Source organism: Lonchura striata, chromosome 2, assembly GCF_046129695.1.
Source record: "Lonchura striata isolate bLonStr1 chromosome 2, bLonStr1.mat, whole genome shotgun sequence".
Taxonomy (NCBI): domain Eukaryota; kingdom Metazoa; phylum Chordata; class Aves; order Passeriformes; family Estrildidae; genus Lonchura; species Lonchura striata.
Window position 1 is genome coordinate 65,886,657 of NC_134604.1, and position 13,112 is coordinate 65,899,768.

The window sequence follows — 13,112 nt, forward strand, 5'->3', positions numbered from 1 at the left end:
TGAAGAGCAGTGAGTCCTGAGCCAGCACTGACCAACACACAGCTGAGGGGGCAATGCGTGTGAGGCAGGTGAAGCAGGACTTCCCAGGGCACAGGGATGCTGGCTTGTTTTGCCTCTGCTTTTGAGGATGAAAATTTGTGTGTTTTTAGCTATGATGGTGTCTTGTGTTCATCTGCTTTGAGGGGGCACACACAAAATGAGAGGCATGAATCTGCAATGTGGCCACACAGGCCAGTTGGCAAAGAGCAGCTCCAGCCAGCTCGAGCCCCTGTGGTAACATCTCTTAATTTACAGAAATCTCCATGGTACCATCTCCTCTTCATTTACAGAGGGCACTCTTGTAATGAGAATCTCATGATAAAATGCTCTTCTTCACTTCTTCACAGCTTGACGATGCAGTTGTCACCATGGAGATTTCACTCCAACAGCAAAGAATGTTTGGTGCTGCTTGACTTTGGGAATGTGTAGCAGATACTTCGCAATGACTTCAGCTAAGCCACCACCTGAGGGGAGAACCTGGAGCAGAAGCTGGGAGAGGAAGTGCATATACACTGATGATAAATGAAATTTTTTGTAGGTGACTGGCTCTCTAGAAATGGCATGTGTGTAATGACAGATAAATGTGAAAGGGTATGAATAAAAGCATCAGAGCGTGAGCCAAAAGGAAGAGAAATAGACTTGCCTTAACCTTGAAAGAAATAGTCAAATGTGATGGTCTGTGAATTCCAGCTGAGGTATAATTCCTTTTCCTCAGAAAGAGGGGAGAGTCTGAGGTTCCTTGAGGAAAAGGAAGAAAAAAGTGAATTGCTACCAAATGCATTTAGAAAGAACAGGTATTTTTCCTTCCCCTTCTGCAAAGGCCCTATTGATATGCTTGGATTTCTCGTTTCACAGAAATTATCTAAAAAGCAGTATGGAATTATTAATTTCTGATTTTCAAGAAGCTGTGAAATCTTTCTGTGCGAGTAACAGTTGATTGTTTTACTGGTCTGTCTTCTGATGGGAGCTCTACACAATAAGCAGTATGGTACAAAACTGAACAAAGCACTGGAAAAGCTTATATGAGATGCTGGGAGATAAATGGAGTAATACAGGCGGTGTCTTCTGATACTGCACTTCTGCAAGGATTAAGAAGTGATTTTCCCCCTCTCCTCCGCTGGCCTGAGACCTGCAGGGGTGTGCCACAAAAATTATCAGAGGGCTGGAGCACTTATCATATGAAGAAAGACCAAGAGAGTGAGGGTTGTTGAGTGTGGAGAAGAGAAAGCCCTGGGCAAAACTTATAGCAGTCTTTGAGAACATAAAGAAGTCTGGGGACAAACTTTGCAGGGCCTGTTGCAATAGGAAAAATGGTTTGAAATGGTTTGAAATATTTTTTTAAACTAAAAGAGGGTAGGTGTAAATTAGCTATTAGAAAGAAATTCTTTACTGTGAGGGTGGTGAGGCTCTGCCACAGATTGTCAGAGGAAGTTATGGATGCCCCATCACCCCTGGAAATACCCAAGACCAGTGGCAGGGCACTAAGCAGCCTGATCTAGTGGAAGATGTCTCTGCTCAGGAAATTGGACCAGAGGAACTTAAAGGTCTTTTAGAACACAAACTGTTTTGTGATTTAATTATTTATAAACTCTCAGGAATATTCATAGCTATCATGAGACTTGTTACTGACTCCCAGGATAGATGTCAGTGAGATAAATTCAGTATCTGAGATATTCCTCCATGAAGCAATAGATAAAAAGTGGGTAAGTACTGCAAAGATAGTTGTTAGTGAAAAATGTACTTTGACTAAGGAGAAAAATGAAGGCAGAATACCACTAAAGATCAAATTGAATCTCAAGGGGGGGACTTAATTTTTTTTTTTTTAAACTTGAAATATCAGCCAGAGGCAAAATAGAAAAAGAAAAATAGTAGTAGAGAGGTATAGTGAGCTCCTTTGACATGAATAACTGAAGAGACCTGACTAAGAATTAAACATTGAGTCTGAGTGAGCCAAAAGTAGCAGGAAAATGAAAACAAGCTCTGTAATAAAACTCATAAAACTTGACACAAAACTAATGAGTCAGAGTCCTAAAATCATGAGTCATTTAAACACTGAGGTTTTTCCAAGGAGAAAATATTTTTTATTGTCTTTTTTTGCTATCAGAGAAGGTAATCAAACTCAACATGAGATTGTTTAAGGTTCAAAAAAGCTACTTTAAAACAGATTTCAAACTTCCCATCTCGCTGATCATGGCTGAAGTCTGGAAGGCAATTGCCACTGACTCTCTGCCTGCCCCCTCCTGTGGACTGTTGCTTCCTCACCAGCCTCAATTACCTCTCTGTCACCCTCTCTGTGTGCTCCTGGCTGGCAGCCCATGTCTCCTTCTTCCTTAGTGCTTCATATTTTCCTATTGCTATGCTCCACTTCTCTGTTGCTTTTCATAAAACTCTGTACCCACTTATCACTTGAGTTCTCCTTAGGGCCTTCTTCATCTCTATTGCTTTAACCACCTCATTTCTTTGTCATCACTTTTCTTTCCAGCTCTCCAATAGCCATGATGCCTGAGGACATGCTAGCTTGAGGTTTTCTCATTGCTCATCCTAAACAGCTTTCAGCTTTAAGTCAAATTAAATTGTTATTAAAAGAAGACAAACACACAGAACACCCCCTCCTTCTTTTCTACCCGAGAACCCAGCACTATGGAAATTGTAACAAAGAAGTGTGATAGTAATCATGGTGGTTGTGCTGTAATGTGCTGGTGCTATGATATGTTCCTGAATGCAGTGGAAACTTTTGTTTTCTGAATATTTTTTATTCAAAAATATCAATGTTTCCATATTAACTTGATGCGTGGTCGACTTTAAAAGAATAGAAAATAATTCAATTTGCTCTGACTGATATACACAAAGAATTTAGTTCTGGGCTTTTTTTGTGGATGTGTTTTAAAGTGGGAATTTAAAAAGTCTCTGAATACAGTCAGAATACAGCAGTTATAAAAGAGGATTGCATTTGTAACTTTTATTTCATGCTTTTACTGAAAGGATTGATCCAATCACTCTGTTGCTCTTTCCCTCTGTGATTCTCTCCCTCTTCTTTCTTTCCCTGTTTTCCCTTTGCCCTCCCCTCTTTTTCCCCTGTGTTCTCCTTTCACTCCCTCCCTTTGCAGCTCCTCCAAACCACTTCTGACTGCTCTTTCTTACTTGTGGTGAGAGAATATAACCAGGGATTGGCTCTACAAGCTGCTGTTCTTGGGCCATGTGCACTCCGCCATGTGAAGCACAATTTCTGATGTCTTTTGTATATATAAGAAGGAGGGTCTCCATAAGAAGGAGACCATCTCCAAAGAGGTGAACTTTAATATTTCAGGCCAATCAAAGGAAAAGTTCCCATAGTAGATTTCTCTTTGGTTCCAAATGCTCACCTGCTTAAAGAAGGAAAAGTGAAGATAATTTTTCAAAATGCCTAAGGTGTGTAGTGTATATGGTGCAGAGCCGTTCCTGAGGCTGGGCTGGAAGACAGGTTTGCTGCTTTTGCTCCCTGTTCCTCTTCTGGGACAGCTCTGCTGATATGCTTTGTGCTTCCCTGGGAGCTGTGGGTGCCTGGCCCATCCTGGCCCTCGCGGGTCCCTTCTGGGGACACAGCTGCTGTGCTGCTTTGACTAGAGGGTCAAAGCGCAGTAGCAGCTACTGAGGTACAAAATAATTGGGAGGTCTTCCTAGGTAGACACCTGTGCTGCCCACTGGAAGGGCATGTGAGTGCCTTGAGTTGTTTACTAGGGCAATGATGATTTGTGTGGAATCCAGGCTTCACTGTGTACAACTTGCTCAGGGGATTTTAGGCATGACAAAATCTTCTGCCTCCTTTGATTTCCGCGGTTGTGGCCAGGTCAGCCAGTTTTATTTATGTGGTTTGCCTATAACCAAAACCTGTACTAGTGATCAATTTGCCTTTCTCATCATCAATCCAAGCATTCCCTGGCCTCTGCTAATGCTACTGTTATTTATTCATTCCCTTACAAAGTGTAAGAGAGACACCATTAATGTTAAATGATGTCTCCTTACCAGAAAGGTTTTGATTAAAAAGAGTCGCAGAGTATTTAGTACCACTTGTGTGGGAGACAATATTTTTTCATTTTCTTTTTATTTAAGGTGCACATTTGACTACTCTTGCATTGACTTTGTTTTTCCCCTTGTGAGAAATAAAACTTTATTTGTGAAAAAGAAGATGGATTCTGTGCCTTGAAAACAACAGAAAAGTCCAAGGGAGGCTTTTGTAGTTTGCTGATTTTAAAAATGACTAATTTTAAAGCTGATCACATGCAACAGAGCATGATCTCTAAAACATTTGTATGGTCCAGTTAAGGTGATAAAAATTCTTGATCTTCCAAACTCTAACTTTTTAGGAGCCACGTTCTCCAAAAGTTAAAATGGGTAATAAAAAGCAGGTCCTGTTGCTTAGCTGATGACTGGGTGTGAATAGAAAGTGTTTGCAGATTTCTCTCCAAAAAAACCTGGAAGGAGGAGTGCTGTGTATGTGTCAGATGCCTTTTAATTTAACTGCTGAGGAGTGTGAACTTGCAGAGAGGGGCAGGGATGCTGAGACAGCAGGGATGGAAAATGCAGACAGCGAAGGCCATCTCAGAGCTTCCAATAGCAGTATAAAAAGGTACTGAAAATCTTAAGAGAAATTGCTCTGGAAGAAGATGGATTTGAAAGGAAATTGTGATCTTGTTATAACCTTTCTAAGAGCTAGAATTATAATTCCAAAATTATTAACATTTCAGGAGGCAAAAAAACCCCTGTAATTTTACATACATAATATGAAACTGAGGGCAAGGAGAAAAGAGGCAAGCATAATAACACTTTAAATTATAAGTGTAAAGTTTAATAAACCCCAAAGATATTTAAGCACAAATTTTTTGTGTGTTAATCTTATTTTCTTTCTTATTTGCATTTAAATTGCACTGATTGAACCTGAGATGCTTTAAAAATAGGTATAGTTGAGCCTGGTGTTAAGTGTTGCTTCCTGAATTTTAATGTCTTGTTTAGGCTTGAAAGAAACCCTCTTAACTGGTTACAACTGAACACTTTTGGGTTTTATTAAATCCTCTTTTTTTTTTTTTTTTTTTTTTGTCTGAAATGTAATTTGTATTCATGTTTGTTATCAAAATAGTTCAACTTTGTGTCTAGAGTTGCTTATTGCTGGTTTGATTCTAATACTGTGTTTGGTATAAAGACAGATGTAAAAGTCATTACTCCCCAGAAGTGTGTCAAACTTGGGAAGCAAAAAGGAAATCACAGGATTTTTAATGTAATTCTGCAAATTAGTAGTTTTGTACATGGAGTGGGAGAGGTGGCAATTTCAGAGGAACTTGACTGGAGAGAAGAGCTGTCTGAAGTTTGGTGGGAGTATGGGGTGGGAAGATAAGGCAGGATATGTCTCGTGGACAAAAAAGAATGATGGGAAGCAAATGAGTTTATTTAAATGCTGCTGAGGCTGATACACTAATAGAACATAAACAGAGTAGGAACATGGTAAAAAGCTCTACCAAATATTTACATTGTTGATGTTCAGGTAGTGTGTAGTGTTAAGATGACAGTGGTCATAGAAATAGGGTTGTGGTGGATCTGAATTTAAATATGCATGTATTGCTTAAGGAAAGGATAATTTAGGAAGAACCTTTTTTTTGTCCTTTTTTTTTGCATTTATTTCATCTAGTTGTTCTCTGTTTCCTGTTTTATTTTTTCTATTTGCTAATGTTCTACCTTTAAAATTGTTATAATTTTTAATAGTAGTCTACAAGTAAGTCACGACATGTACCTCTAATTTTCCTCTTCATGACATTTCTGCTGAGGCTCATAACTGTTGTGGATGTCAAAGCCTTCAGGCATGTTTCTGAGAATGATAGGTGTGAATTTTATAACCCCTAGACATTAGTTACTTCAGATTGATGGGGTACTTTTAATGCCAAAATCTCATTAGGTAATTCTTTCATTTCTCTTTTTGTAGATTTTAAATGCTTTTTCTGAGGGGCTTGTTTAGATGATCTGGACTGTTCTCAACTGTTTTGTCAGTTTTTAGAGACTGTTCATGTGTTGATTTGCTGACTGTAGACTTGAAACTCTATTTGCGAAATTACCCTGTTCAAACATCAATGCATTATTTAATTACAAAACTTGATATAACAATATTTAAGCAAGCCTGCTCATATCGAATCTTCTTGTAAATATGAAGTGAGAACAGACTTTATTACGTATCTTTGTGTTTTTTTAAAGCTGGATAGACATCTAATTTGTTTTTAAAATTTGTCAAAGCTGTAAGTCAGTAAGTCTGAAGTCAGTTTTTCATAGAAGTCACTGATTCTTTGTTTAATATGATTCCATATGATTGGCAAGATTGAATTGTTAAGCAGTGACTTGTAAAATAACTAAAAGCTGTTGTAAGGAAATCATAGAACAGAATGGTTTAGGTTGGAAGGAACTTAAAGCTCACCTAGTTGCAACATCCCTGCCATGAGCTCAGAGTTGCATCCAGAGTTGGTCAGAGTTGCATCCAGCTCTTGACTTAGTGTTTCCAGGGATGGAGCATCTACCACCTCTCTGGGCAACCTGTTCCAGTGCTTCGCTATCCCTACTGTAAAAAACTTCTTCCTTGTATCCACCCTCTTTTAACTTAAAACCATTACCCCTTGGCCTGTTGCAACAAGCCCTACTAAAAAGCCTGTCCCAACCTTTCTTCCAAGCCTCCTTTAGATGCTGAAAGGCTGAAATAAAATCTCTAAAATCTTCTGTAGGGACACAAAAGCACACCAATGTGGTGAACTGAACCAATATTAACTGACTGTTCATAAGGAATAGAAAGAGCTTATCATTTTACTGAGTATTAGAAGAATTATTCCCAGCTCATCTGACTTGACTGTTCAGCTTGGTGCCTTCAAAGAGAACTTCACATTGACTCTGGCACACAGAGAGAGACTTTATGAAGGAGGTTTAGTTCACCATATAAGTTTGATTCCCTGACAGAGAGATTTTTGCTGAAATAACTGCATTTCATTCTGCATACAAAGCTGTAACTTTATTTCATTGCAGCCAAATAATGGAGATGTGAACTGAAAAGCAAATTAATTACTCACTAACTACTGAATGGTACCTTGTGCACAAACAGAAGGCGTTTACCTCATACCATAGATGCATCATGTAATAAATCTGATAGTTACAGCTTTTTGTCTTATCTTTCCCTGCAGTGTCCATAAAAGTTTCTCACTCATAACAGATGGTCAGAGCACCATGAAATTTATCTGGAGATGAAACCCTGTTGATTCCATTAAAAGTGAAGAATTTTCATGCAGATGGAGACAAAGAGGGATTTATTGTTATAATTCCGATGGTGAGGTATTTCATACAATGCCTTCCTTTCCTTTTTGTTTGCAGGTGATGTGCCTTCAGGATTTTTTTGGCGATGATGACATTTTTATTGCATGTGGACCAGAAAAGTTCCGTTACCAGGATGATTTCCTGCTGGATGAAAGTGGTAAGATGTATTTTTTAAATGTTTGCAATGAGAGTAAAGGGCATATTTCTGTATCATGCTAATTAAACTAAAGCAGTATCACCTGGATTGATTTCAAAAATAGAAGAAATATTTTAATTCAAAATACTGAAAATAAGATAATTGAAAGAAACAATAAAGCTGTCTGCCTCTTGCAGCATAAAACTTGATTTCAGCCTGAATTGTACATATTGTATGAAAAGTCATGTTTGGTGGTATTCCTTTTTTGGTAAGGTCTTTTGTGTTTTGGCTTTGAATTTATTCTGTTTCTTTATCACAATTTCTCAGGCTTCCAGTATCTACCATTGAGATTTAGTTAATGATTCACAAGTAGTGTGATAAAGAAATAAAGATGCAATTCTAACTGGAAGATAAATGTAATCAGCAGATGCAGACAAAGTCATCAGAGAAAATTCAATGAGTTCTCTGTTTTTCAGAGGCTGACTAATACAATAATGAAATCAATGTATGTAATCCTCTAAGGAAAATACATGTTTTGTTTTCAGATACTTTTATTGTTGCAAAGAATATTCCTGATTTGGGAATCCCAGTTGTAAGGAAAAAGAAGAAAAACTAACTATAGACTTTGTGCATTCAAACAAACAAAACTGCCAGCAACATTAAGTTTATTTTGTGCAGAACAAGACACAGTAAAAGTTTTATTGCTCCTACACTCTTTCTCTGTCCATGGTATTTTTGTAATCCATTGGTATCAAAATCTCTAATATTGTTTTAAAATATCAAAGGTCTGAAAGAACACTTGGCTGAAGAATCAGTCAGAGAAGATTTTGTTACAGCAGTAAACACTCCACAGTCATTATGTGTGTATCTGTTTAGTGTCACCACTTCATCATGGTTTTTGATGCAGTTAATGCTCTCACACTTGGTGTAATTATAGATGGTGTAATTATATTTTTCTGACTAACCTGTGAAGCTGGAGGACCTCTTGGTTTTCCCAGATGCAGACAAATGCTCCGTTAGTCTGTGTAGGAGCGGAAGGAGGCAACTTGAGCAGACCTGACTCTATGAGTTGAAGGATGACTGATAAAGGAGATGTCTTCTGGGCACAGGAATGACCTTTTGTGGCAGGCGCAGACAGAAGCAAGAACATGTTCTGACCTTATAATATGAAAAAAAAATCAAAATAGAGCACCACCAGATCTGCACTTTGCAGGAATGAAATTGCTGCAGTTGACTCTCAAGGCAAAATGTACTGATGGTGGAAAAAGTAGCTTTAGCCATTTTTAGAATGGGAATTAGGAAAGTGGGGGGACATTTGACCAGCAAAGGAGTTTCCCAGTTGGCTTTGTGCTCAGAATGGAGGTCCTTTGACTGTGTAGTCTGGATTCACTTGTTTCATCTGAAGGATGACATTGGTGGCTGCCCAGTGAACACTGTGACAGTTTTTGCAAAGATACAAGAAATGCTGATGACAGATTTGTCTAAATCCCTTTTAGAAGTATGTAGTTGGTTTTTGGAGGTCTAATGCCAAAGTACAGATATAGCCTGACTCTGCATAATCTTTGTTTGTCTGACATATCAGCATCTCTTTGAGTAAGTGATATTTTTGTCTGAAACTTTGTTGCTTAAAACCATTTTGTACTGATCTTATAAAAAGAGAAATCCTTAAAATCTGTGCTGAAAATACAACTTTAGCTATTTGTTATAGTGCTTGCTTTTCTATCAGATAAAGATTCAGTGAACATTGAGTGGGTTTTTTTACTGCAGGAATGAAGAAAGGGAAAAAAATCAGATTTCACACTATGTCTCTTATTTCTTTGAGAAGTGTACATCAACTTTGCTCTCTCTCTTTCAGGAGGTTTGATATCAGAGAACTTGTTTAGGTTGCTTGCCAATAATAGCTGATGTACCAATTGGTATGCATCTAGTCGGGCTTCTCTAAGCAGGAGCAAGAGTTGAAGAGAAAATAATTTTTTTAAAAGGAGCTTTTAACTTGTTTTGCTTGGCAAATGAAATTGTATGATCACAGTGCGTGTCTGTGCATTCCTCATAGTTAATCTAAGAACATTACAAGTATTAGGAAGTGCTATCCAACTGTGCAGGGCTTGTAAAGCCTTTCTCTGCTTCCCTGAAAAGCATTTTAAAGCAACACTCTGCTGGTTTGTCACTACTTCCCTCCAGTAGACTCCAGGTTCAGCCAGATGTTGAGAGTAACTATTAAGGTCTTGCAGCAGGAAGATTAAAGAAAAGCAAAATTTGAAGGTGAAAAAGAAAAATAGATAGAAGAAATATATAAATAATCAGGGTTCTGAGCTTTTGGGAATTACTTCTGAGGGAGGAAGAGGAATGCCATTTTTTTGTAATCTGGCTTCAGAACTCCTAATAAAAGAGGTGATCAAGAGGCAAAGTTGGGGGCTGGGAAGCCAGTCACATGTATACTGGGATCCATTGTAGCTAACACTAGGTAGCTGCATGTAGGTAATTGCCTGAGACTGAGCCATTCCTAGCAGAAATATTTCCCAGTAAAATACCAGATTTACTGATAAAGTAGATTATAGATATTTGGTTGACTCAGTTGAAAGTGGATCTTTTGAAGAGTTCATATGAATTATGCTCCAGAAATGTCTGGTTTGCTTCTCTAAAGGTATCTATATGCCTGATGTAGCTGTTCTTGTCTACACTTTATGTTTTAAAGTTGCTTAAAAAGATTTTAGGATGAGATTAATTCCACTCTATCAGAGAGGGAAAATCTCATCAGTTTGCATTATTTCTAGTCATCTTTGTTTCTCTTGCTCCCATGACTTGCTCTTGCCTTTGGATAGCACATTCTAAAAGCCATAGAATCAGAAATTTAGAAAAAAAGAGTGTTGAAGTCAGTGAATCAATATCCCCATTTAAGTGTGGAATTAACATTCTGCATTTTATTTCTGGCATACTTGGCTAACAAGCCCCTCTAAAGCTTGTGATGAGGAAGAATCTGTATCCTACCAAGACATTCTGTGCCAGTGGTAAACTCTTACTGTTTTTCAGCTATCTTCTCCAGCTATCTTCCCTTACTATAAATTAAATCCATTACTACATTTCTTATCTACTTTGAGCATGGGAAAGAAATTATTCTTTTTTCTTTGAAAAAAATCTGTGGACTCATCAGTTTTCTTTAGGCTGAACAATTAGGTCAGCTTTGCTTTGACTTCAGGCTCAAACCTGCCCTTGAAATTGAGGGTATGTGTTCCTTCTTTATATCATCTCCCTTTTCTGCTTTATGTCTTTTAGGAAGAGGCATTACATATCCCCTTGGCAATCAGCTAAGAAAAGTCAGTTAATGAGTGATCTATTAAAGAGAAAAAAACAAACAGTCCTCACTATACATTGCAGTTTCTTCCCTGCCTGGATGTACAGATGATTTTCATACTAAACACACTGTTTATTGCATGAAATGCAGAAACAATAGGCACCATACCCATCATAATTCCTTGCAATCATCTCCATATCTGACATAATCAACAGATGCGATAGCCACACACAATTTCATCAAAGATCTGCTGATGGGACATAAGGATGCATGTGAGTGACCACCATAAAATTAAGAAGTAAACGCTCCTTGTTTGTCAAGTGTCAGTAGTGATGCTATTTTCATAAAAAGTTTTTATGGGATATGTAAGCACAAAAGCATGAATGAATGCACACATTACAGCAGATTGTAAGAAGAAAAAAACTCTTCAGTGTAGAGTATGTCAGTGAACGCTGCAGGCATTGTTAGCTTTCAGTTTTGGAAAGTCTCCCAGAAATCCCAGGTTTTCTTTAGCTGATGGTTGTTCAGTTTTCCAAGAAGAGGTTAGGGGAGGCCTTTCAATAGCCCTTAGCTGTGTGTTGGCAAAGATTAAGGTTTAAGGGCCACTCTCACAAAAATATTTGCAATCAGCTATTATTTAGGCACCTAAATAGGATTTTGCAATGTGAGTAACTCATGAGATTTGCCCTAATTCAGAACATCTCCTTTGCTTATACAGATCTTTCTTTCTCAGCACTGTAAAATAAGAGAACTTTGAGGCTGGCAGTATCAAAATTAATTTTTTAAAAAATTAAATTATTTTTTATGTTCTGTTAATGTTTTCTGAGTGCTTTGGAACCTTCAGAGTTGCACAAAGAGGTTATGGAAGACTTCATCATGTACTGAGGTGCATCATGTACAAAAGCTGCAATCTCAGCTAGCCAAAGCCAGTGTCTCTGCCTCCAAGCAGAGTGTAACAAATACAGAATGTCTGGATGTGAAAACAAGTGCAGATTGCTTGTCAAAAGCACATATTACTGTTATGGAAACAATGAGGAGAATGATTCTCTTTTTGGGGAAAATTAGAACTGGAACTTTGAAACCTAATTTCACTTTGACTTTGCTGGCCTGTGTTAGTCCTCAGCTCAGCATCTCTGGGGCAGCAGTGTTACTGCTTCATCTTGCCAGCAGCAGAAAACTTGCCAGGAAAATCTGAGTCCTGTGGTGTCCTCACACACGTGCGTGTGTGCATGGAGGCGTGCACACGCATCTGATCCAGGAACTGCGGCTGGGGTCAGGGGTATCGTGTTTATCCCTGTTAATAGCTGTCATGTTTCTGCAACCTTCATTAATCTGTCCTTCCTAAAAGAGGCAGGAAGGGGAAATTGCTTATAGTCCTCATCTACCCTGATTTATAGGACAGAGACGGATGTGTTAAGCAGATTTTGGCTGGATTAGGAGTGGAGAGCATGCTGGCTGACTTACTCTGCCCTCATCAAAAACTCGTGCTTTGGCAATTGGAAAGTAATGGTGGATTCTGGGGACTTCGAGATACAAGTTTGCTTTCAACAGAGGCATAAATATAAAGTGTTCCACTACAGTGTGATATTTTCAAATGTCAACAGCTGCTGGGCCTTGGAAACAGATATTCTGTGTATGAGGAAGAATCAAACTAAGGCAGGAGAGGTCAGACTCTGGCTGGATGTACCACTTAGACTAATGATTCAGAAAGGCAAGAAGGAAAGAAGTTGTTTTTCCAATGGCTTTGCATCAAATGCTCCCTTTATCTTCCATTTACAGGACCTCCATTTTCATCTCCACCCTCTCTTAGTGCTGTAGGTAGTTGCACAGTACCCTCAGCTTCCTCCCATTTGGCACATTGGCACTTGTCCTCATTCCCTTCCTCACAATAAGTATATTAAGAGAGGCTCTCTTATATCCAGTAGAGATTCTACAACTTCCCCCAAAACTGTAACCCCTCACTGAGACCACCTGTGTCCAGCTGTGCTGGAAGTACCTCCCTCCCTAGGCCTGTGCATCCAGCTTGGCCCTGGCTGCCTGGAAGTACTTGGCTGTATGGCAGTGTGTGAGTGACTCACTCGTTTCTCTTGTGTTAAACTCTTAAAAGGAAGATACTGATTTTCAGTGGAGTACTCAGAACAGGCTGTTAGCGTGATCGTCAGGTGGCTGTTAATATAATATCATGTGGCATTCATTAAATAAAATCTGTAGTAACGCTTGAGTCAAATGAGCTGCTCACATGAAAAATGCATTCCCAGAACTTCAGGCTTATTATATGCATTTCTCTTTTAAAATCTGCCTTTTTTATAGGTATGTTCTTGATTGCAAAAG

At 38.6% G+C, this 13,112-nt stretch overlaps 1 protein-coding gene across 4 annotated transcripts in view; it reads left to right on the forward strand.

Annotated features, from left to right (window-relative positions):
- Window positions 1–13,112, forward strand: part of DCLK1 (doublecortin like kinase 1) — a 231,659-nt gene that overhangs the window by 104,083 nt on the left and 114,464 nt on the right. For all 4 annotated transcript variants that reach the window (XM_021541917.2, XM_021541918.2, XM_021541919.2 and 1 more), the window contains exon 4: window positions 7,411–7,510. In XM_021541917.2, the coding sequence (XP_021397592.1) occupies window positions 7,411–7,510 (100 nt within the window). The remainder of the gene's footprint in view (window positions 1–7,410; window positions 7,511–13,112) is intronic.